At 40.9% G+C, this 25549-nt stretch overlaps 1 protein-coding gene across 1 annotated transcript; it reads left to right on the top strand.

Annotated features, from left to right (window-relative positions):
• Positions 1-3993: 3993 nt before the first annotated feature.
• Positions 3994-24517, top strand: rbm19 (RNA binding motif protein 19). Its single transcript, XM_061986426.1, has 24 exons — positions 3994-4151; positions 4233-4415; positions 4492-4605; positions 4688-4729; positions 7435-7654; positions 12116-12366; positions 12455-12514; positions 12596-12674; positions 12752-12823; positions 12912-13118; positions 13190-13320; positions 17751-17875; positions 17955-18051; positions 18160-18270; positions 19709-19909; positions 19987-20056; positions 20127-20272; positions 20360-20420; positions 20839-20918; positions 21015-21070; positions 21152-21268; positions 21348-21453; positions 23882-24002; positions 24099-24517. Exons 1-24 carry the CDS (start codon positions 4116-4118, stop codon positions 24167-24169), a joined length of 2757 nt encoding a protein of 918 aa, XP_061842410.1. The 5' UTR covers positions 3994-4115; the 3' UTR covers positions 24170-24517.
• The last annotated feature ends 1032 nt before the right edge of the window (positions 24518-25549 follow it).

Genomic DNA, 25549 nt, shown 5'->3' on the forward strand with positions numbered 1-25549 from the left:
ATAAAACAGTAAAATAAGAATATAACAAGAGAAACTAGGCCGTAGTGACCATTGTTATTGTTTTGCATCCCCCTGGATCGGTTCGCAGCCGAGTGTGAAGCGACTGGGATGGGAATCAGCACCTCCAAGTCCGAGTCCATGGTTCTCGCCCGGAAAAGGGTGGAGTGCCATCTCCGGGTTGGGGAGGAGATCTTGCCCCAAGTGGAGGAGTTCAAGTACCTCGGAGTCTTGTTCACGAGTGAGGGAAAAGTGGATCGTGAGATCGACAGGCGGATCGGTGCGGCGTCTTCAGTAATGCGGACGCTGTATCGATCTGTTGTGGTGAAGAAGGAGCTGAGCCGGAAGGCAAAGCTCTCGATTTACCGGTCGATCTACGTTCCCATCCTCACCTATGGTCATGAGCTTTGGGTCATGACCGAAAGGACAAGATCACGGGTACAAGCGGCCGAAATGAGTTTCCTCCGCCGGGTGGCGGGGCTCTCCCTTAGAGATAGGGTGAGAAGCTCTGTCATCCGGGGGGGAGCTCAAAGTAAAGCCGCTGCTCCTCCGCATCGAGAGGAGCCAGATGAGGTGGTTCGGGCATCTGGTCAGGATGCCACCCGAACGCCTCCCTAGGGAGGTGTGTAGGGCACGTCCGACCGGTAGGAGGCCACGGGGAAGACCCAGGACACGTTGGGAAGACTATATATCCCGGCTGGCCTGGGAACGCCTCGGGATCCCCCGGGAGGAGCTGGACGAAGTGGCTGGGGAGAGGGAAGTCTGGGCTTCCCTGCTTAGGCTGCTGCCCCCGCGACCCGACTTCGGATAAGCGGAAGAAGATGGATGGATGGATGGATGGATGGATCCCCTGTCATCCTAGTACCCCCCTCCATCCCAGAGAGGAGTTGTACAGTCTAATGGCGTGTGGGACAAATGAGTTTTTGAGTCTATTAGTCCTGCACTTGAGATGAAGCAGTCTCGCACTGAACAGGCTCCTCTGGCTACTGATAACGGTATGCAGAGGGTGACTGGCATCATCCAGGATGCTCACTAGTTTTTCCACAGTCCTCTTCTCTGCCACCGTCACCAGTGAGTCTAGTTTTATTCCGATTGTAGAACCGGCCCGCCTGATCAGTTTCTCCAGTCTGGAGCTGTCCTTCTTAGATGTACTAACCCCCCCCCCCCCCCCCCCCATAAACTAAAAACAACTGCTCTGGAAGGAGCTTAATATGACATGAAAAGAATAGGGTAAGTAAATTAAAAAAAGAATAGGGTAAGTAAATTAAAAATTACTTGTATCTTTAATTATGATCATGATTTGTGGTTATGGTAGGCCAGCAGAGAAGGCCTTGTTGGCCCTGAGGCACACCATGACCCATTTTATCTATCAATTTAGCCGTCAAAGTCAGTGGGCAGACTCTAACTCTGCCTCCATCATTTCCCCAATCATCACGCACATAATAAACCTCTCAATGTCACAAGGCTAAGCACCAAAAGATTTTAAGATAGCAAGAGTAACTCCACTCTTTAAAAAAGGAAGCAAATTGGAACCTGGCAACTACCGACCTGTTTCTATTCTCAGTTCCATTTCGAAAGTAATGGAAAAAATAGTTTATGAACAGGTCGGTGGTTACCTTGCCACCAATAAACTCATGTACAAATTCCAATCCGGCTTCAGAACTAACCACTCCACTGACAGACCACATCAAACATGAGGTGGACGCGGGCAAATACTGCGGCATGGTCATGCTGGACCTTCAGACGGCCTTTGACACCGTAAACCACGCTATACTGTTGGATGAGCTCAGAGCAATCGGATTTGACAAAACCTCATCGAGCTGGATGCAATCTTACTTGAAGGGGAGGGAACAGGTGGTAAAGGTGAACGGCACTGTGTCCCCCCCCCCCCCCCCCCTCTCAGTGAGCTGTGGAGTCCCCCAAGGCAGTATATTGGGGCCTTTACTGTTCCTAGTATACATAAACGACTTGTCATCAGCATGCAACTGTGAATTATTCTTGTTTGCGGATGACTCGGCCCTGCTGGTATCAGACAAGGACAAGTCACAGGTGGAGAAAATCCTCAGTGCTGAACTCTGTAGAACATGCACCTGGCTCGTTGACAACAAGCTATCCATACACTTGGGTAAAACAGAATCCATCCTGTTTGGGTCCCACATAAACCTTAAGAAAGTCAATGACTTCACAATAAAAGTGGGCGACATTGTTATCACCAGGAAGGATGAGGTCACCTACCTAGGTTCCATTCTAGAGGCTAATCTTTCCTGTGATAAAATGGCAACCAAGGTAATCAAAAAGGTCAACCAACGAATGAGATTTCTCTATAGAATCTCCTCTCTGGTCAACAAAGGCACCATGAAGATTCTGGCGGGAACTCTCGTTCAACCCTTTTTCGATTACGCATGCACCTCTTGGTACCCTAGCACCTGCAATACCCTCAAATCTAGACTCCAAACATCCCAGAACAAGCTAGTCAGGTTACTTTTAGACCTCCACCCCAGATCCCACCTCACTCCAACCCACTTCTCCAAAGTGGGCTGGCTCAGGGTGGAGGACAGAGTAAAACAACTTGCACTGAGCCTAGTCTATAAAACCCGCTACACCTCCCTGATACCGAAGTACATGTCAAACTACTTCCTTAACGTAAATGACCGCCATAACCACAACACCAGGGGGAGCTCTACTAACCACGTTAAACCCAGATTCCGATCTAACAAAGGTCTTAACTCATTCTCTTTCTATGCCACATCAATGTGGAATGCGCTCCCAACAGGTATAAAAGAAAGGGCATCTCCATCCTCCTTTAAAACCGCAATAAAAGTACACCTCCAGGCATCTTCAACCCTAAACTAATTGTTGTTAATAATCAAATGTAAACAATCAAATGCAGATATTTTTCTTATGCCTTCTGATCTCTCTCTCTCTCTGTGTATGTCCACTACTTGCTGTACATATCCTACCAAGTCAGACCTACACTGTTTCAATATCCATTACTCTGTTCTCAATTGTTGATGACTAATGATAACAACCAAACCTAACCCCCCCCACCCCCCCCCACCCCCACCCCTCCACATCTCGAATTATAAATAATGTAAATAATTCAATGTATACACCCTGATGATTATCTTGTGTGATGACTGTATTATGATGATTGTATATATGATAGTATATATCTGTATCATGACCCTGACTTAAACAAGTTGAAAAACTTATTCGGGTGTTACCATTTAGTGGTCAATTGTACGGAATATGTACTTCACTGTGCAACCTACTAATAAAAGTCTCAATCAATCAATCAATCAATAACATCTGATTGGTTAGGCGGCACTTCCACTTGCAATCAATGGACTAGACTCGTGTTCGCCCTGCCCACTGACAGTTGGACCAAATAAATTCATGAGGCGCCAACAAAGGGAAAATGGGACAAAGTTAAATAAAGTATTTCAATAATTATTTATGTGTCATTAATTAATTAAATCATTAAATCAATATTTAAATCATGAAACAATAGAATCAATAATAAAATAAATCGTAGAATAATTAATTAAATCATGATTTAATTATTCAGTAATAAACTAAATTATAGAATAATTTAATTGAATTAATCAATTACGTATTTAATTCCAGTTACAATTAATAATGACGTTTTCAAGTAATTATTTAAAGGTGTATTTATTTATACTAATTTTGTCCCATTTCGCCCTCCACAGTAGCACACATAATAAAATATCAAGGACACAAGAATATGTAATAAAATATACAGTATTGTTAATATGAGTATGAATATATGTATGTATTTTTTTTACTATATACAGTTAAAAATATATACATATATTAATATTAATTTATTGTTTATATAAGTTATGAATAGTAGTAATGTATTCATACTACTGACAGTACCGTACTGTATGTTGAGCGGATGTTATGTACTCCGATGCAGTAGGTGGCGATATGCACTTTTCAAGGCAAGCTCTAAATGCACCTGGCCAGGAAACTAGAAGAAGAGAAGAAGCACGCCCCATTCAACATGGCGGCGTAGATGTCTAACACGCTCGTTTTGTTGACAAATATAAAAACTCCAAGTTTAGGCTTAGTTTAAGGTTTTGTAAACACAAAATATGTCGAGACTCATCGTTAAAAACCTCCCAAATGGGGTAAGTAACGTGCTTGCATGCAAGGTGACAGCTAAACACGATAATTGTAGCCGACTTGAACATGTAGTAACTTGTGCTCAGATGAAGGAGGAGAGGTTTCGAGGGATGTTCGCGGACTTTGGGACCGTAACAGACTGCACCCTCAAGTTCACCAAAAGTGGCAAGTTCCGCAAGTTTGGCTTTGTGGGCTTCAAAAGTGAGGAAGATGCGAACAATGCCTTGAAACATTTTAACAGGAGCTTCGTGGACACATCGCGAGTATCGGTAGGGTATCTTAACTGTCAGCATTTCAAGGGCTCTTGCTAGCTTAGTGACGTGTATCTCCTCTGCTTCTTTGCAGGTGGAGATGTGCAAGTCGTTTGGAGACCCCACTAAAGCAAAAGCTTGGAGCAAACACACTCAGAGCTCAGCTCCAGACAAACCATCCAAACCAACTAAAAATGACAAGGAAAAGGTGGAACATATTAATATTTGCTTTTTTTTTTAACAAGGATACCAGCCTCTTCATTGCTTTTGTTTTTTCGTCACTGTTTTAGGTGAAGAAGGGTAAAAATGAAGCCATCAGTACATTGGAAAATGTGAGTATCATTCGTAACATTTTTTTAGGGAAACATTTGCTATGTTTAAATGCGCAAAATGTATCCAATCTAATCCAAACCTTGGTTGACTGGAATTCCAAATCCACATTTTACATGGACACTAAATACATTGAACCGATCGTGTTGTGCATATTAGGGGTGTAAGACAACTGTTTTTGATTGAATCGCGATTCTTATTTGTAACTATTCTTAATTGTTTCAAAATTTGTAGCCCATTGGGTTTTTTTTATTGATTGATTGCAACTTTTATTAGTAGATTGCACAATACAGTACATATTCCATACAATTGACCACTAAATGGTAACACACGAATAAATGTTCAACTTGTTTAAGTCGGGGTCCACGTAAGTCAATTCATAGTAAGGGTTGAGTTTTTCCTTGCCCTGATGTAGGATCTGAGCCGAAGTTGTCGTGGCTTGTGCAGCCATTTGAGACATTTGTGATTTAGGGCTATATAAATAAACTTTGAAATAGATTGTATGTATGTTTGGGTAGCATTTTAAAGCCGCTGGTAAAATGGTTAAAGAAAATCAGTTTTATTTTATACACACACACACACACATATATATATATATATATTTATGTTTATGTATGTTTGGATAGCATTTTGTTAAACAAAACCAGTTTATAAAAATGTATCAGAGCTGGTTTTCTATTTTATGGAGGAATGTAGGTACTCATAAATTTGGCACCCAATGTTATTTTAAAAAAGTATTGATTTTGAATGGAGAATTGGTCTGAATTAGGGATGTCTGATAATGGCTTTTTGCCGATATCCAATATTCCGATATTGTCCAACTCTTTAATTACCGATACTGATATCAACCGATATATACAGTCGTGGAATTAACACATTATTATGCCTAATTTGGACAACCAGGTATGGTAAAGATAAGGTACTTTTAAAAAAAATTAATAAAATAAGATAAATAAATTAAAAACATTTTCTTGAATAAAAAAGAAAGTAAAACAATATAAAAACAGTTACATAGAAACTAGTAATTAATGAAAATTAGTAAAATTAACTGTTAAAGGTTAGTACTATTAGTGGACCAGCAGCACGCACAACCATGTGTATTGATGTATATTGATATATAATGTAGGAACCAGAATATTAATAACAAAAAGAAACAACCCTTTTGTGTGAATGAGTGTAAATGGAGGAGGGAGGTTTTTTGGGTTGGTGCACTAATTGTAAGTGTATCTTGTGTTTTTTATGTTGATTTAATAAAAAATAAACCCTGATACCGATAATAGAAAACCGATACCGATAATTTCCGATACTACATTTTAACGCATTTATCGGCCAAAAATATCGGCAGGCCGATATTATCGGACATCTCTAGTTTGAATTGATTCTATATCGAATCGTTACGCCCAAGAATCAAATCGTGTGGTGGCCAAAGATTCACAACCCTAGGGCATGTACATGCGTTGAGCCTTTTAAAGGGGAACTGCACTTTTTGGGGGAATTTTGCCTATCATTCACAATCCCTATGTTAGACAAGAACACGCTTTTCTTTTTTTATGCATTGTAAGTCATTAAATACGGACAGCCTAAATACTGGTGAAAGTTAATAATAGATTTTAAACCATGTCTCTCACTTGTGTAGTAGAAGGGTGTGGCCATAAACCGAGAAGTTGGTCAACTTGACATTCAATTTACACCCAGAGATGGCGAGAAAGATACGATAAAACACTCGTTTGTGGCCACCCTTTGTTTTTCCTCCAGGTGGATTATGATTAATTCTTCATCTAAATCTGGTGATACAAACATCTCATCAGTCGGCGTCCCTATGAGAGCAGACATTGTGCAGTAACTGATTGTTTAATTATTTTCATAGATTGTATTTTTTGTTTAGCACTTAGCAATATTGCTGCCTGACGCTTAGCGTTTCGCTCAAGCTGGATCCAAATAGCGTTGTCTGCACTCCCTCAGCTCATTTGCTCCTTGTATTTTTCATTCTCTGGCACCGTGTTTGTTAAGGTAATTTTTTAAATCATTATTTTCAAGATGACGTAGCAAACTTGCGCAGTATGGCGATTTTACCCAAACATAAAGACAGTATCTGAATGGGTGTTTACATGGACGCTGTTCGAAATAGGGTATGGCAATAAATTTTTTCCATAAGGACCGTATCGGATTAGAACCTTCATATTGAAGTGTTTGAATGTTTTTGCATTTTTCTGACTGGGCATTTATTACGATTATTTGTGTACATGTAAACATGTCTAGTAATGCACTTAATCCTGCATTACATTAGGTGCACCTGCACAATCTAAGTCAAATATGAGCTCTGTATCAAATATACTACTGTCTACTTTGACTCTTCTGTTGATAAATTAGGTAACCATAATATTAAAGCAACTGTCAATATATTGCAATGTTTTTACCACTACCTACCACATCATTAACATATTCCTAAATTAATAAACTGTCAAAGGATTATTTTCCAAAACAGGTTAATCACAGGATTGCTGTGGCATAATTTTGATTAATCAAATACATTTTTAATATATTTTAATGATGTTTAATTTTGCATGAGCATGGTAGGCGGGCATGACACAAGATGGCATAACACACAAGGCTCTAGGCTGCAGACATAACATTCTCACAGTCCGTCACAATGTATATATCCACTTTTGAAAGTGAAAGTGTTTTCAACCATTCTTTGGTGTGTCAGCTGGAAGACGATGAGGGATTCAAGGAGTTCGTGTCAGTGCATCAGAATCGCAGCCAAGCCCCGACGTGGGCAAACGACACAGTGGAGAAGCAGCAGCCAGTCGACCCCGACAGTGGCAAGGCAAAAAGCAAGAAGAAGCCGGCTGCAGATGATTACCTCAACTTTGACTCTGATGAGTCAGAAGATGAGAAGGAAGAAGAGGACGACAGTGAAGATGAAGGTAAGACGCTGTGGGGACCTTGATAGAAGATATATTTATCCTTTCTCATTAGTCGCTTTGAAGTCTGCTTGAACAAAATCCAACATCAATCTATTACAGGGATGGCAAAACTTTTTGACTGTGGGAGGCCACATTGGGCTAAAAAAAGATTGGCTGGGATATCTATCTGAATAAAGAATATAAAATTTACGATATATGGAAATAATCAGATACATTTCAGTTTGCTAAATTATTAGTTTAATTAATTGAAGCAAGCTATTGTTAACTAAGTCTGACCAACCCATAACTTTTAATTATTTACAACTGCCCTCGCCACATCAGATCGTGACGAAACTACATATGAAGTATACCGGTAAACAATAAACAGTGATGGGCAGTAACAAGCTACATGTAGCTAAGCTATCATAGTTTAACTACATTTTCTAGTAGCTTGGCAGTAGTTTAGCTACTTTTTTTAACGAGTAGCTTTTCCTGTAGCTTAGCTATTTGTAGCTTACATTAAAGCTACAAAGACAAAATGGACTGCAAATCCAGGCCAAAAAAATATGACCTGGATGAATGAGATCATATGTACATACAGAGAAAATACATGATGATTGGTTGGTGTTTGTGATGAGTCACCATTGGCAAAGGCTCGGGTGAAACATTACAGACTGGCCAATCAGAGGCAAGATGAGGCGGGTCATCAAAACTAGAACGCAAAATCATAACAGGCACGAACTCATGTCACTTGACAATGAGGGAGTCAGAAACAGAGGGACGCTCAAGCTGACTCCAAGTTTTTATTTTAAATGTCAGGAAATCTCTCCGCAGATTTGATTTTTCCTTTAGTGATGAAGAAGACGTGCAGGAAACCCATAATAATGCGTGGCCCTAGCCATATTTAGACAAATGTATGCATTTAGAGAAAACAATGCCCAAAACTTTAGTTTTTAGTTGTTTATTCTGTAAACCAAAATCCTAACTGCTCATCGAAGACGTCCAACACAAATTTAAGAACACACATTAAGGTGAGTTGAGTTCAAAGTTTTACTGCACATAACCATTACCAACTGTTCTCAAACAGCACACCAGTTATTGTTTTTTTTTGTGAAGATAAAGATCTACCGTATGCTGTTTTTTTACTGTAGGTAGTAGAGATGCGCGGATAGGCAATTTATTTCATCCGCAACCGCGTCAGAAAGTCGTCAACCATCCGCCATCCACCCGATGTAACGTTTGATCAGAACTGCACCCGCCCGCCATCCGCCCGCACCCGCCCGAAGTTTTATTTACGGAGGCAATAATTGAGCATGGATTTCCAATCGCACTGGCTGATCACATGGGACAGTTAAATGTTTGTAATGCAACCTTTAAAAATCATTACGCGGTGATCGCGGTCCCAAAAATAAACTTTTCTTGCATGATAATGTCCAGAAAAATTTGCTTTATATTACTATAGAGTCCTTTTAACGAATGAGTTTGATGGTTTATCACAAACCTTAAATGAAAGAAGTCCTTTGTTCTCCTGCACCATGCATGCGCTTTAATTGGCCTTGCTTCTTGTTTGGTGCGCAATCCTGTCGGCTGTATTTCACAGCACGACATACTGTTAAAAGTGTTTATACTACCGGTATTTATGCTTTCAAGTCCAAGTTGAAGAAATCTTGTTAAATGTTGACAGCATAACTACCAAAATACAGAAGTATGTCCTTAATATTTTTGCAGTGCTATTTCTGTTGAAAAGTTCAAATGATTACATTAGAGATGTGATGTGCCACTTTTCAAGTGTCTGATGGCTTAAATTAATTTTCATAAATTTTTCATATTTTGAATTCTTTTGAAAGGCTTACAAAAAAACTACATTTGAATTGTAATTCCATGCTATTGACAGGACTATTAATTTTAATGAAGTTAGCTTACCATGTTTACAGTATGATAATTGTGATAGAAATGTGAATTTTAGGCACAGAATATTTTTTACAATTGAACAAGGCAGTAGATTATACAAGCTTGGACAGAAAGTTAATAATGACACCAATTTTTTTTTTAATGGAATTGTTTAGTACTGTTTTACCATTTGTTTACTGTAAAAAGTGTTTATACTGTTTATACTTTCAATTAACAAATTGAAGTCTTGTGAAAGGTTGACAGGATAACTGGCATTAACTGTCAAAATAATTTCAAACTATTGAAGTTAGCTTACAGAATAAACATGCCAATCAACCCATATGATTTTTACTGTAATATTTTTGTTTTGAAAAGTCACTGTGACTGATAGAAAAGTGATGGTTTAGCATCATTTTAACCTGTCTGAATGCTAATAATCATTTTGCGTCGGGGGGCGAAGCCCTGAACCCTCCACCAGGACTTTGTCCTGGACCTACCGGGGCCTGCGGCCCTTGGACCCTGGCTACTAGGTTTTTCTGATTTCAAAAGTTGGCAGGTATGGTGAGGTTATAAAGCTTTTGCCTGTTAAAGAAAGGAGACTGATCCAATGCAGCACAGACTTTCGCGTGCCACGCTGTCACGACCCAGACGCACACCAGTGCGCAATCATATGGGAGCCGCGCTGAGCGCACCTCCATGCGCGTCTCGCTGCCGGCGACGGCCAGGTATGGGCCCACGCTCCAGCGCCATCCATTTTCAGGGCTAGTTGATTCGGCAGGTGGGTTGTTACACACTCCTTAGCGGGTTCCTACTTCCATGGCCACCGTCCTGCTCTTTATATCAACCAGGGTGAGCCCCACCCCTTTCGTGAGCGCACTGCGCGCGGAGTGACCCCTGTTACGCGCCCCCGGCAACAGGGGTGGCGGGCAGGTAAGCTGCGCGGGCGGAGCGCGCGGTGTGACCCCTGTTACGAGCCCCCGGCCACGGGGGTGGCGGGCAGGTAAGCTGCTTACCTGCTGCGCGTGACGCCGGCCGCGGCGAAGGCAGACGAGGCGGGGTGTCGGTGCGGTGGGCGCGGTAGTGACCCTGGACGTGCGTCGGGCCTTTCTCGCGGATCGCCTCAGCTACGGCTCCCGGTGGGGCCCTCTCGGGGGAAGCGGCCTCGGTCCCGGACCGCGGCGAGGCGTCCCTTCTGCGCTCCGTAAAAGTGTCCATCTCTTTTCTTTTTTTTTCTTCTGTTGTGGCATATGCAGCAGGTGCCTGCTCGTTTTTCGTATGTGGGTAACAACATTTAACTATGTATATATATTTCCGAATTGGTTTAACTGCCACCCGCAAAAAAAAAAAAAAAAAAAAATCTAATTAATCCACCCGACCCGCGCGCGGATAAAATCTTATTTTTTTTAATTTCATCCGCCCGATCCGCGGATAATCCGCGGACTCCGCGGTTGTGCCCGCAAACCGCGCATCTCTAGTAGGTAGACAGAAAATGCATAACATTATAGGGGTGGGCCAAAGAAAAGGCAAACTAAATACATACAGTAGGGTGTGGAGACCCCTACAGTTAGTTGTAGGGTGTCCCCAGCTAAATAGTTAATAGCAATGGACCCTTATTGGGTCCATTTGTACACTCTGTTACATTAACATTGATATTATACATGTGGGCCCATAGATATAAATGCCGTTAAATGTAGCTTTCATGGAGCAAGCTACTTTTGCCGTGTAGCTTGTAGTGTAACTTGCTGCAATTTTCCGGGGATAGCTTCCCCTGTAGCTTAGCTACATTTAATCAAGAGTAACTTGTAGCTTAGCTTACTATATTTTCCCTGTAGCTTGCCCATCACTGATAATACATTATTGAATATTAAAATAGTAATGTCCATTTCCAAGCTTGTTTACTTTCCTGACACCTTCTTGACATTTTGCAATCAATCAGACATCAAACACAGCTAAAATGGGCAAAACATGCTCTACCAAAATGCATGCACACACACACACACACACACACACACACACACACTTCCCTTTAGTGCCCTCACAAACGATCAGAAGTCACAAAAATCCTAAACTTTATTAACCATATTGCTACAATTATAACTATTTAAAAAGTCAAATTCACTTACAGTACATTAACATTGTCAAATGAGCAGCTCAAACGTGGAGAGAAAAAAGCAGAAGGAAGGGGGACTAGTGAAGGGTTGTGAGTGTTTGTGTGTGCTCTTGGAAGAGGAGATACTGAAAGACAGGTAGTGTCTTTTCCTCCGCTGTGAAATAAGTCAGTTTTGGCATATTTTTCCAGAAAAATTTGTTCTCATCGCAAATAAAAACTTGCTATGGTACATAGCTGGCTTCTTCAATCTCTTCAATACCAGCAAGCACAAAATGGCTGCCAGCGGGACACAAAATGAATGAATTAAGCATTCGTACATAGAGACATGGTATGTGGCACGATCTAAAATTTCATAAACCAAAAAGATGGCATATAGGGTTTGTAAATTGAGGTACCACTGTATATTCTCACCAGATTCAGAGCCACATATGAACAGCATGTGGTAATTTGGTTAAGTTGTTATGAGATGTCTTATTTTCCAGACACAACTAAAGAAGCTCTGAAGTCCAAGTTGTCAGATATGGATTATCTGCGCTCGAAGGTTGTACGAACTGAGGACGCAATGGATGAACATGAAGTGAAGAATAATGTGGAAGCGGTCGGTCATGAAGACCTTGGACCTGCACAGCTTAACGACAGTGCCTATGAGAGCGGAGACAGAAAAAATGCCCTCAAAATGAAAACGTCAGAGAACAAAAAGCAAGGCAAAACAAAGAAAAGTGCAAAGCAAGAGGTGAATAGTTATGTAATTGCTTCATGTCAGTACAATACATTCCTTATTTTGTGGCGTAGACTTTAAGATCTCCTTGTTTTTGTTCCAGTTGGAGCCAATGACAGAGTTCACGGTGAAGCTGAGAGGAGTCCCGTTCACTGTTAAAGAGGTTAGATGTTTTTCATTGTTGATATATACTGTCTTTTTATGAGATTAATAACAGCATAATATGTTGTGATGATGCAAAAAGCATCAAATTAGAGAATTCATGACACCCCTCAAGCCTGCCGCCATCAGAATTGGAAGAAATGAAAGTGGCAACAGAACAGGTATAGTACTGGAAGCATTCTTAAATATATAATTCTATACAATTGTTTGACTATGTGGCTCAATAACTGTGTTTCAGGCTATGTGTATGTGGATCTCAACTCCTCAGAAGAGATTGAGAAGGCTTTGAAAAAGAATAAAGACTACATTGGTCAGGGCTTTATGTGTCTAGCAACGTCAAGTTCCTTCATCGCTTCTTTATGTCGGTATCATACGAGCCTTCTGCTTGTCTTTATCAGGGGGGCGCTACATTGAGATGTTTCGGGTGGACGCATCCACATGGAGCAGGGCTGACCAAACAGACAAAACAATAGACAGAAACTTCACCAGGAAGCTGAAGGAGAACGAGGAAGAGGAGGATGTTGCAGACTCTGGCCGGCTCTTTGTCAGAAACCTTCCTTATACGTGCACTGAGGAAGAAATCAAAGATGTGTTTTCTAAACATGGTAAGTTAAGACAGTATCTGGTATAAAGATAAGGTACGGCTGTGTTAAGAATTATATTCCTGTCCCTGCAGGTCCTTTGTCTGAGGTGCTCGTCCCCTTTGATACTTTGACTAAGAAACCTAAAGGTTTTGCTTTTGTAACATACATGATTCCTGAGAACGCTGTCGCAGCTTTGGCTCAGCTGGATGGACACATATTTCAGGTACGATCTAATCAGACATGTAAACTAGGGATGTTCCGATAGTGGTTTTATGATACCGATCATCCATGTGTGAGATCGGCCAATACCAATACCGTATACATGTATTAACTATACATTTTTCTATTAAATTAAAATGGTGAGTGCCATTCACAGTTTCAACAATGTTTACACTTGTTACCTATTCTCTTTTATTTTAAGCAAATTGTTTAAGCAAGACAAAGTCAATAGTACACAATAACTACCGGTAAACGAAATTTAAAAAAAAAACTAATACTCTTTTAAACCCTTTGGTTTTTTTGCCCTCAATGTCCTCCTGTGTCCAGGGAATTATTCCCTGAGATTGTAAACCTTAACAAAAACAACAAAAGACTTATTTTCAGAAAAATAAATATTGACCGAATCACTCCAATTTTGATCATAAACTGATACTACCCTTGGTATCGACATCAATTTAGAGATCGATCCATGTCTGGTACTGGCTGCAACATTGCTGACACACCAACGGTTGCTGTTATTTTATTCAACATTTTTTTTCTGTCAAACTCATTTTAGCTCAGGGGCCACATGGAGGAAAATCTATTTCCAAGTGGGCCAGACTTGTAAAATCATGGCATGATAACTTAATAATAATGACAACTTCAGATTGTTTTCTTTGTTTTACTTTGGCCAAAATTATTACAAGTACATTCTGAAAATACACTTGGCAAAACACTTCAAATTAGTTAAAAATTCTGAGGGAAAAATTTGTGCTCTTTCAAAAACAAGATGAAGAACACAATTACCGTATTTTCCGCACTATAAGCCGCCCCGGGTTATTAGCCGCACCTTCAATGAATGGCATATTTCAAAACTTTGTTCACCTATAAGCCGCCCCGGGTTATAAGCCGCGCCTACGCTGCGCTAAAGGGAATGTCAAAAAAACAGTCAGATATGTCAGTCAAACTTTAATAATATATTACAAACCAGCGTTCTAACAACTCTGTTCACCCCCAAAATGTAATGTGCAAATGTGCAATCACAAAAATAGTAACACTCAAATTAGTGCAGAGCAATAGCAACATCAATAACTCAACGTTGCTCGAACGTTAATGTCACACAACACACAAAATAAACATTTAAAGCCCACTTTCTGAAGTTATTCCTCATCCATATATCCCTCGAATTCTGTCTGAATTAAAAAGTTGGGCGAAAACGGCATCCAAAATGGCCGGCTCCGTCTCGTCGAAGTCATCAGAGTCAATGTTGCTGTTGTTGTCCAGCAGTTCCATGAATCCTGCCTTCCGGAAAGCTCGGACCACAGTTGAGACCGATATATCCGCCCAGGCATTTACAATCCACTGGCAGATGTTGGCGTATGTCGTCCAGCGCTGTCTCCCTGTCTCAGTAGCGCAGGTCATCTTGTTGCTTCCTCTACCTACGCACCATTGATTCATGTATGTTCAATTCTCTCGCTGCTGCTCTATTTCCGTGTTCTACTGCGTGACTTATTGCCTTGAGTTTGAATTCTGCGTTGTACGCGTGTCTCTTAATAGGAGCCATTTTGTGGTCTTTACAGATGTAAACACACAAATGAAATGAAACGTAATATCCGCGCGCTTCTTCTTCTACGGGGGTGGGTGCTTACCTTGGTGGTTGCTTACAGTAGAAGAAGAAGCGCTTCCTCTTCTATGGGGGCGTCTGCTTACCTTGGCGGTTGCTTACCGTAGAAGACGAAGCGCTTCCTCTTTTACGAGGAAAAAAGATGGCGGCTGTTTACCGTAGTTGCGAGACCTAAACTTTATGAAAATGAATATTAATATTAATCCATATATAAGGCGCACCGGGTTATAAGCCGCACTGTCAGCTTTTGAGAAAATTTGTGGTTTTTAGGTGCGGCTTATAGTGCGGAAAATACGGTAACTTGGACTTTGTCTTAGTGTATCTACAAAGCCATTAAACTTAAGGTCAAAGCCTAGCTTAGATTGAACAAAATCAATCTATCCATCCATCTTCTTCCGCTTATCTGAGGTTGGGTCGCAGGGGCAGCAGTTTAAGCAGAGAAGCCCAGACTTCCCTCTCCCCAGCCAGTTTGTCCAGCTCCTGAAAACAGGTCCGACTTACTGCCAGCAATGTGGACCAAGCTCTGACACCAATCATACAGGGAGCGGACGGCCACAATCAGACAGTCCGATACCCCATATTTTTTAAGCTTTTCCCACAGGACTTTCCGAGGGACACGGTCGAATGCCTTCTCTAAGTCCACAAAGCACATGTAGACTGGTTGAGCAAACTCCCATGCACCCTCTAGGACCCTGTCGAGAGTATAGACTTGGTCCACAGTTCTACGACCCGGACAAAAACCACGCTGTCCCTCCTAAATCCGGGGTTCGACTCTCCGGCGTACCCTCCTCCGGTACACCTGAATAGGTGTAATTACTGGTAAGGCTCAGGAGTGTGACCCTACGATAGTTGGAACACACCCTCCAGTTTCCCTTCTTAAAGAGAGGAACCACCACCCCAGTCTGCCAATCCAAAGGTGCTGCCCCCGATGTCCACGCAATGTTGCAGAGTCTCGTCAACCAAGCCATCCCCCACAGCATCCAGAGCCTAAAGGAACTCCGGGTGCATGTCATCCACCCCGGGGCCCTGCCAAGCTCCTCGGCAACCTCAGCCCAACCACTGCTTGCTCATAGGAAGACGTGTAGGTGGGATTGAGGAGGTCTTCGAAGTATTCCCTTTACTGATCCACTATATGCTGAGTCGAGGTCACCAGCACACCATCCTCATCATGCACTGTGTTGACAATGCACTGCTTCCCCCTCTGGAGACGGCGAATGGTGGTCCGGAATCGCTTCAAAGCCATCCAGAAGTCGTTTTCCATGGCTTCCCTGAACTCCTCCATGCCCGAGTTTTTTTTTCCGTGATCGCCAAAGCCGCACACCGGTCCATCGGCCCATCGGTACCTGTTCACTGCATCCGGAGTCCCATGAGCCAAAAGGACCCGATCGGACTCTTTCTTCAGCTTGACAGCATCCCTCACCGCTAGTGTCCCCCACGGAGTTCTGGAATTACCGCCACGACAGGCACCAACCACCTTGCAGCCACAGCTCCGATCAGTCGCCTCGACATTAGAGGTATGGAACGTGGTCCACTCGAACTCAATGTGCAGCGCCTCCCTTGTGACATGTTGAAGGTTTTTCCAGAGGTGGGAATTGAAACTCTCTCTGACAGGAGACTCTGCCAGATGTTTCCAGTAGACCCTCACAATGCGTTTGGGCCTGCCAGGTTTGTCTGTGATCCTGCCCCACCATCAGAGCCAACTCACCACGATGTGGGGATCGGTTGAAAGCTCCGCTCCTCTCTTCACCTGAGTGTCTAAAACATGAGTCCGCAAATACGATGACACAACCACAAAGTCGACTATCGAACTTCGGCCTACGGTGTCTTGGTGCCAAGTGCACTTATGTTTGAACATGGTGTTTATTATGGACAATCTTTGACGAGCACAAAAGTCCAGCAACAAAACACCACTCTGGTTCAGATCCGGGTGGTGGTGCCTCCCAACCACGCCTTTACCAGGTTTTACTGTTGTGAGCGTTAAAGTCACCCAGGAGAACAAGGGAATCACCTGTGTGAGCACTCTCCAGTACTCCCTCGAGGGAATCCAAAAAGGGTGGGTACTCTAAGCTGTTGTTTGGTGCATAAGCACAAATAACAGTCAGAACCTGTACCCCCACCCAGCGGAGGGAAGCTACCCTTTCGTCTACCGGGATAAACGCCAATGTACAGGTTTTGAGCCGGGGGGGGGAACAAGAATTTCCACCCCAGTCAATTGCCTCTCAGTGCATGCAACGCCAGAGTGGAAGAGAGTTCAGCCCCTCTCGAGAGGACTGGTTCCAGAGCCCGAAGTCATACGGCTATATTTCGCCGGAACTTCTCTACCTTGCGCACCAACTCAGGCTCCTTTCCCCCCAGCAATGTGACGTTCCACGTCCCAAGGGCCCTGCCTTGGCTTCCGCCCAGCTCACATTGCACCCGACCTCTATGCCCCCTTCTATGAGTGGTGAGCCCATTGGAAGGGGGACCCACGTTGTCTCTTTGGGCTGTGATTTTTCCTTCTTCATAAAGGTATTCAAGCTCCTTTTTCTCTGGTCCCTCACCGAGAACCTGTTTGTCTTGGGAGACCCTACCAGGGGGCATAGAAGCCCCCATACAACATAGCTCCTAGGATCATTGGGACATACAAACTCCTCTACCAGGATAAGGTGGCAGCTCAGAAAGGTGATTGAATAAAATAAATAAAAACTTTTTTGGCATCAATCGGCAATGGCGATCACACACTTTTTCATGAAAATTGTCTGATACTGATCGGCGACCAATTGGCACATCCATAAATGTTGCACCTGCTTTCCACAAGAAGGGGAAAATAACCAATGTGTTCTCTACTTCAGGGGAGGATACTTCACTTGATCCCATCCACCTTGAAGAAGGAAAGTATTTCAGATTCAAAAGCTGATCCAGGTTCCTCGTCTTATAAACGTCAAAAGGATGCAAAAAACAAAGATTCAAGTTCTAGGTAAGCTCATCAGTGATGACACGTATGCTCCTTTTTCTAGCCTACTTTTAATTGAATAGAATGTTGTCTTTTGTTTTAGTTCACACAACTGGAACACACTCTTTGTGGGCACAAGTGCAGTGGCAGACGCCATTGCTGAAAAGTACAACACGACAAAAAGCCACGTCTTGGACCATGTAACTGTTGATTCTGTTTTTCCACAATCATCATTGCCGCGTACTGGTCTTTTGCCTTAAGTGCTTAACTTTTTTCATATTTGTCCCCTGTTGCTGCTGTCTCTGCAGGAGACAAAGGGAAGTGTTGCAGTGCGGATGGCTTTGGGAGAAACCCAGATCGTTCAAGAGACTCGACAATTCCTACTTGATAATAGTGTGAGCCTGGATTCCTTTAGTCAGGTAAATTTTGAACTGGGTTGTGCTATATAAACGATATAAGATATAAATTTGGCTGACTAGAGCTTTTAATTATATCGTTATATCGTAATGATGCGTATCTATGACACATTCTACAAAACCCAAAACCAGTGAAGTTGGCACCTTGTGTTAATCGTAAATAAAAACAATACAATGGTTTGCAAATCTTTTTCAACCTATATTCAATTGAATACACTGCAAAGACAAGATACTTAACATTCGAACGGGTAAACTTTGTAATTTTTGGTGGTTAAAAATGCCCCTGCTGCTATTAAATTCTAAGTTAATGATTATTTGCAAAAACAATGTGTTTCTCAGTTCGAACATTAAATATCTTGTCTTTGCAGTCTATTCAATTGAATATACCGTAAGTTGAAAAGGATTTGCAAATCATTGTATTCAGTTTTTATTTACGATTTACACAACGTGCCAACTTCACTGGTTTTGGGTTTTGTAACTATGTGCCGCAAAATTTACAGCGACAAGCAAACTAATACGTCTTACGCAATGTAGCATTCTTGTTAGCGGCTAATGTCCCTCAACAATGCAAAGCCACTTCTAAGTTAGCAATTTTCGCCTCCATGGTGGCGAATAAACTACGTTCTTTACAGGTAACATTATCACTGGAGGAAGAGGAATAGCTAAACATGCTAAATTACACACCGTTGTAGGAAATGCTGACAGCTAACCGCAAACTAGAGCTCTTGATTATATACAAATGTGGGCAGATCAATACAAATATCGACAGGAACGATGCCCAGTATAGTATCAGTATGTGGTCAATACTACAGTGAATAGGGGGGGAAACAAATTGTCATCAAAAACTCTTTGGTCGTTTTTGTTATTGTTAACAAACTCAGGAATGAAATCCCTGGACACAAAGCTTTAAGAGCAAAAACTAAAGAATTTAAATCAGAACCAATAGTAGAAAATCATTTAAATATTGAATTGATATTGCCACGCTGCCATCCTGTATTTTTGTCTAATTATATTTGGGATCAAAATTTAAAGTATCAATAGTTGCATTTGTATAGCCAATACTGCCCCTGTAACTCCTATTGAATCGAGACCCAAATTCGGACAAAACTTATTTAAAGTATCCAAAAAACTAAAGAATAAGTGCTTAGTACATTGTAACAGAAGTGTACATAGAAACATGTTACAACTAGAAATTACGTACTGTAATATGTTACTGCATATGTCAGCAGCCAAATTATAAGCCTTTTTAACAGGTTTTTTTAAATAGTTATATTATCATTTATAAGCCAAATACCGTAATATATTGTGATATATATCATTATCACAGGAGCCTGCAATATGTATGGCGATATAGTTTTAGGCCATATCGCCCACGCCTATTTTGTTAAATGGTAGTCACTCTGTCATCGTCGTCGTTTAACCGTGTTGTTCCGGTGTATAGGCAGCAGCAGTGAGGAACACAACCGTTATCTTGGTAAAGAACCTCCCAGCTGGAGTGACCGTGTCAGAGCTAGAGACACTCTTCTCCACTCATGGCTCTTTGGGACGAGTGCTGTTGCCGCCGTCTGGCCTTACCGCCATTGTTGAGTTCCTGGAGCCCACTGAGGCAAAGCGAGCCTTTACAAGACTAGCCTACAGCAAGGTGTGTGTTAGCCTCTCTGTATGTGTATATGTGTGTAGCCTATGAGGAAGTTTTAGAACATAATTGATCTGCTACAGTTCCATCATGTCCCGTTGTATTTGGAGTGGGCGCCTGTGGGTGTATTTGTTGCGGCCAAATCCGAATCAGGTAATCACACTCATACTTGTATTGAGATATTTTAAATTAGCCAATAAATGAATGGATCTGTCTAACCAAGTGCCAGAAAAACGAGAGGGAGTGCAAGAAGAGAAGAAAGAACTGAAAGAAGATAAAGCAGAAACAGATGAGGAGGAAGATGTTCCAGGTTCAACACTTTTCATCAAGAATCTTAATTTCAGCACCACAGAGGAAACTCTTAAAGAGGTGGGTCAAATGATGGGATTGTCATTCTAAATACAAGGGACATAGTGGTTATGATTTTTAAATAAAGACCTTTTTTTTTTGTTACAGACATTCTCCAAATGTGGCAAGATCAAGTCATGTACAATCGCCATGAAAAAAGATAAAACCGGTACTACCTTTGCTCTCCATGTCAATATTAGTGGTATTTGTGTTTAGTTCAATTAGTGTGTAATTAACCCTACCTTACACCGCACTAAATGATATGTCGGGCATTCAGTGTTTTGTTATGCAGACAAAAGATTACCAACATATTGATTTGTGGAAGGTTCTGTTTTGAAGCAATTATAGATATGTGCGGCGGCGTGGCTCGGTTGGTAGCGCGGCCGTGCCAGTAACTTGAGGGTTCCAGATTCTTTTCCAGTTTCCCCTATCCTAGTCACTGCCGTTGTGTCCTTGAGCAAGACACTTTACCCACCTTTCTCGCAGTGCCACCCACACTAGTTTAAATGTGGATCATGGGTTTCACAATGTAAAGTGCTTTGAGTCTCTTTGAAAAAGCACTATATAAATATATTCATGACTTGCAGGCAAGTTGCTGTCGATGGGCTATGGCTTTGTTGCGTATCAGACTGCAGTGGGGGCACAGAAAGCCTTGCGACAGCTACAAGTAAGGAACCCTATCTTCTCGCAATTACTTTTTAAAAACACAACATAGCCCTCTTGGTGGGTCACATGACTTCTTTCTCTGTCACACTTCCACCAGCACTGCGCTGTGGACAGTCACCAGTTGGAGCTGAAGATTTCAGAGAGAGCTACGAGGTAAAAAGTGCATCACACACTCAAAATTAATTACTAATTACATGAGCACCCAGTTCGAGGCCTAAATCTGAATGTGTGCAGGACTGCGGAAGTTTCACGCAAGAAGAAGCAAGTTCAGAAGAAGCAAACAGGATCAAAGATCCTTGTGCGAAACATCCCCTTCCAAGCTTCTGTCAGAGAAGTTCGAGAACTCTTTTGGTAGGAGCCTCATACACACACCGCATTAATAGTCTGTGAGGTGAGGTGAGCTACTAATGTTTGAATTCTTCTGTCTCAGTACCTTTGGAGAGCTGAAGACAGTCCGTCTTCCGAAGAAAGCAGCCGGCTCAGGAAGTCATAGAGGTTTTGGCTTCATTGACTTCATCACCAAACAGGACGCCAAGGTTGGAGCAAACACACTCAATTGTTTGTACTAGGGCTGTCAAAAATAACAACTTAACTCATGTGATTAATCACAAAAAAATGTCATTAATCAAAATCATACGCAGATTAATCGCTCAGTTTATTTTGACCGTGTATGCTAGTGTGTGAATGTGAGTGTGAATGTTGTCTGTCTACCTGTGTTGGCCCTGTGATGAGTTGGCGACTTGTCCAGGGTGTACCTCGCCTTCCGCCCAACACCCCCGCGACCCCGAAAGGGACAAGCGGTAGAAAATCGATGGATGGATGCTCAGTTACATTAACCTCGGATGGTTACCTGAAAGGCGATGCCGGTTGTTATACAGACGGTGATCAGGTTAATTCATACGTAGTAGCAAAAATTAGTGAAGAGACTTCGACTGGTGAGCTCGCTAGCAAATTTTACTCCAAAATAACCCTAAACTGGGCTCAAGATAAAGGTTTTGACCAAATAAATGATGTACATTCAAGTAAAACATTTGAAAAATGTACCTGGATGACTGTTAAACGTGCATTTATTTCCAAATATTGGAGTGTTTTTTTTATTTAATTTAAATTATGCAAGCAAGTAATAACCTGTGATTAATCATGACTAATCTAAATTCAAAAGTGTGATTAATCTGATTAATAAAATAATTTGACAGCACTAGATTGTTTAAAACTATTTTCTAAAAGTAACTTATATTTACTGATATGATACAATTAAGGGTATCAAATTATCGCGTTAATTGTGATTAATAAATGACATTCATTTTAGCGGGGTTATTTTTATGTCTTTACTTTATTTTTATTCTGACGTTACTGTCTCCGTATGCCCACGAGTTGCCGTGCTATCTTTTTGTGGTTGATAAAGCAACAACTGTATTGCCATGTGGCACAAAGATAATATGTAGCCACAGCGAAAAAGAGGTCTCACTCTGTCACAAGACTGGTGTTAGCGGCCTAAAATAGTGGGGATAGGATGAATTATATTGAACAAATAGTGTAAAATATTCATAATAAACTTAAAGACATACAGTATCAAAAGTGTGTTTACTGTTTCTATAAGTTTGAATGTTGTCTTCTTTTTAGCATGCTTTTTTTTTCCTTTTTGTTTTTTGCATCTACTGTTTCCATTCCACCAGCTATGGAGAAATGTCACGTCTGGGTGTTTTTAGAGCCACTTTAAACTGACTTTAGACTATTATGACACATCTGTACATCCCTATAATGATATATTACATGTGCAATGATGTGTACATTATATTTACCATCACAGCACACTTACATAGAGGAGAATGTTATTTTAATCACCCGTGTGTGTCAGAAATTGTCTGTCGGTGGACGAAATGAAACCAAAATTTGTTATTAAATAAGCTCTTGTTCTGTCGTTAAAAAAAGGCCTAAAAGGTGAAAATGTTTTACACATGAATGTACATGTACAAGACCGTCAGGTCAATCAATCAATCAATCAATCTTTATTTATATAGCCCTAAATCACAAGTGTCTCAAAGGGCTGCACAAGCCACAACGACATCCTCGGTACAAAGCCCACATACGGGCAAGGAAAAACTCACCCCAGTGGGACGTCGATGTGAATGACTATGAGAAACCTTGGAGAGGACCGCATATGTGGGTAACCCCCCCCCCTCTAGGGGAGACCGAAAGCAATGGATGTCGAGTGGGTCTGACATAATATTGTGAGAGTCCAGTCCATAGTGGATCCAACATAATAGTAAGAGTCCAGTCCATAGTGGGGCCAGCAGGACACCATCCCGAGCGGAGACGGGTCAGCAGCGCAGAGATGTTCCCAGCCGATGCACAGGTGAGCGGTCCACCCCGGGTCCCGACTCTGGACAGCCAGCACTTCATCCATGGCCACCGGACCTGTGCCCCCCCAATCAAAGCCAATCAAAGCCAACATTTCCTCCGATCCATTTAACAAAGTTGAACATGTATTTGTGACAAATGTAAACATAATAAATAAATATGTTCTCTTAAACCACTATTTGTAACATAATCTAGCACTATAATTGATGAGTCTATTGTTTATTTTATATTATTTAAAACTGAAGAAAATCAACAAGTTCAACATTCAATACTTACTGTACAGAAATATGTTTTCACTGGGTTTTTTTTTATGTATTAATAACTTCAACACTTTAAATAGACCGGATGTTTTATTTCAGGAAATAAAACAAACTGCACTTTTTCAAGTCTGTTAAAACAACAAAGGACTTTATTAAGCCACTTTTATTAAATAACAATTCCAAATTGAAATACCTCAAACTGAGGGCTTTTCTCAGCATTTTTAGATATGCTTATATGATTTAAAAATAGATTACGCAATTACAGATCATAAGTAACTAGTTTTTTTTAATTGCTTGCCCGCACTAGATTTTTTACAATATGTCCTTGTTTTTTCCCCTTCAGAAAGCATTTGCTGCACTGTGCCACAGCACCCATCTCTTTGGGAGACGTCTTGTGCTGGAGTGGGCTGATGCTGAGGAAACGGTGGAAACACTCAGACGAAAAACGGCAGAACATTTTCATGGTAAACTTAATGTTAACGCCCTGCAGAGTTTTTCTATTTTTGCAATCAAAGTACATTGTTTTTCTCATTTTCCTTGTCATTTTTCAAACATTTTAGTGGCCAGCAAAAAGCAACGCAAGGCGGAGTTGCTGGAGAAAATGGAAACCGCAGTAGATGCGGCAGATTGAATGTGTGTATTGCCTGTAAATACAGTAGGTTTAGAAGTCTATGAAGAGACTGGTTGATTCCTTTTAGCCCTGTCATTGAGGCATTGAGCCAGAGTTACTTGGTTATACTTTATTTTCAATGCAAGATATGGTACCATGCATCTGCACATCATTAATCATCATGTGAACGATTAAATGAGGTGAATGATTTGAGTACACCTTAAACAGTTTTCTTTATCTGTAAAATGTGAATTTAGGTGACATGTTCAGATCTGTTTACCTATTAATCTTTTTGTATTGAGGAAAAACTTGTGCATAGAATTATTTAAAATGATCTGTTTTAAATAAACATATATTCTTTATTTATAATGGGTGGTTATGTCAAAGTGCAAGTTTTTTTTTTTCTTTCAGAACGTTTATTTTTACAGTAGAATACAAAACTTTACATTTAAAACAAACACCATATTTCAGAATAGCAACAATATGAACATAAAAACAAACAAAATCTTCTATAAAATTTCCAAAATATGTACATAAGAATATCTTCACCAGAATATTCAAAAAATAATCAAGATATTAAAACTACCATAAAGAAAGGAAAGAGGAAACAAGTTGACACAAACAAAATACATACATTACTTTTCAAATGTTTCTTTTAGTACCGGTAATCAATTTGAGTAACACTTCATATGTACACATTACACACTATTAAGCATAAATAAAGCATTAGTAAATACTGAGTTCATCGTTTATAGATTACTAAGATACATATATTATTTATAAAGCATGTTACTAACATGAATACTCATTAGTGTGCAGTTTATAAAACAAATGTTTTACTCATTAAAAAGCTCATTGGTTAAGCATTTGTAAATACTGAATTCATCATTCATAAAGCAAGTTTCCAACATGAATTCTCATTAGTATAGAGTTTATAAAGACAGTTTATAATTGTTTTACTCAATAATCGGCTTAAATGGTTCCTTTGTTATATTTTATAAATGAATGAGTCAGCAAAAATGTAACAGCATTCTCCAAGTCTTAAGTAAATTTAAATTGTACAAACAACCATTTCTTCCTTGAAATCTAAAAGTGTATTAAAAGTACTAAACAGTAAAACAGTCTTCAGTCCAGAATAATTAGAGGTGGGACTTAAAAAATTTAAAAAAAAAAAATGGTTTAGCAACTTTTTTAAGATGACATAAAGAACACCGATTCTGTTCATAACTTTTATGGACAGAATTTCTAGGCGCAGTCAAGGCGTTGAGGGGATCTGGTTTGGTGGCTGCAGGATTAGGTCTCTGCTTTTTGCAGATGATGTGGTCCTGATGGCTTCATCTGGCCAGGATCTTCAGCTCTCACTGGATCGGTTCGCAGCCGAGTGTGAAGCGACTGGGATGA

Source organism: Nerophis lumbriciformis, linkage group LG12, assembly GCF_033978685.3.
Source record: "Nerophis lumbriciformis linkage group LG12, RoL_Nlum_v2.1, whole genome shotgun sequence".
NCBI classification, from domain to species: domain Eukaryota; kingdom Metazoa; phylum Chordata; class Actinopteri; order Syngnathiformes; family Syngnathidae; genus Nerophis; species Nerophis lumbriciformis.

Coding starts and splice junctions, on each gene's coding strand:
- rbm19 (XM_061986426.1), top strand. CDS start 4,116: ATGTCGAGACTCATCGTTAAAAACCTCCCAAATGGG. Junction 21,269..21,347: donor GAAGTTCGAGAACTCTTTTG/GTAGGAGCCTCA, acceptor CTTCTGTCTCAG/TACCTTTGGAGAGCTGAAGA. Junction 24,003..24,098: donor AACGGCAGAACATTTTCATG/GTAAACTTAATG, acceptor CAAACATTTTAG/TGGCCAGCAAAAAGCAACGC.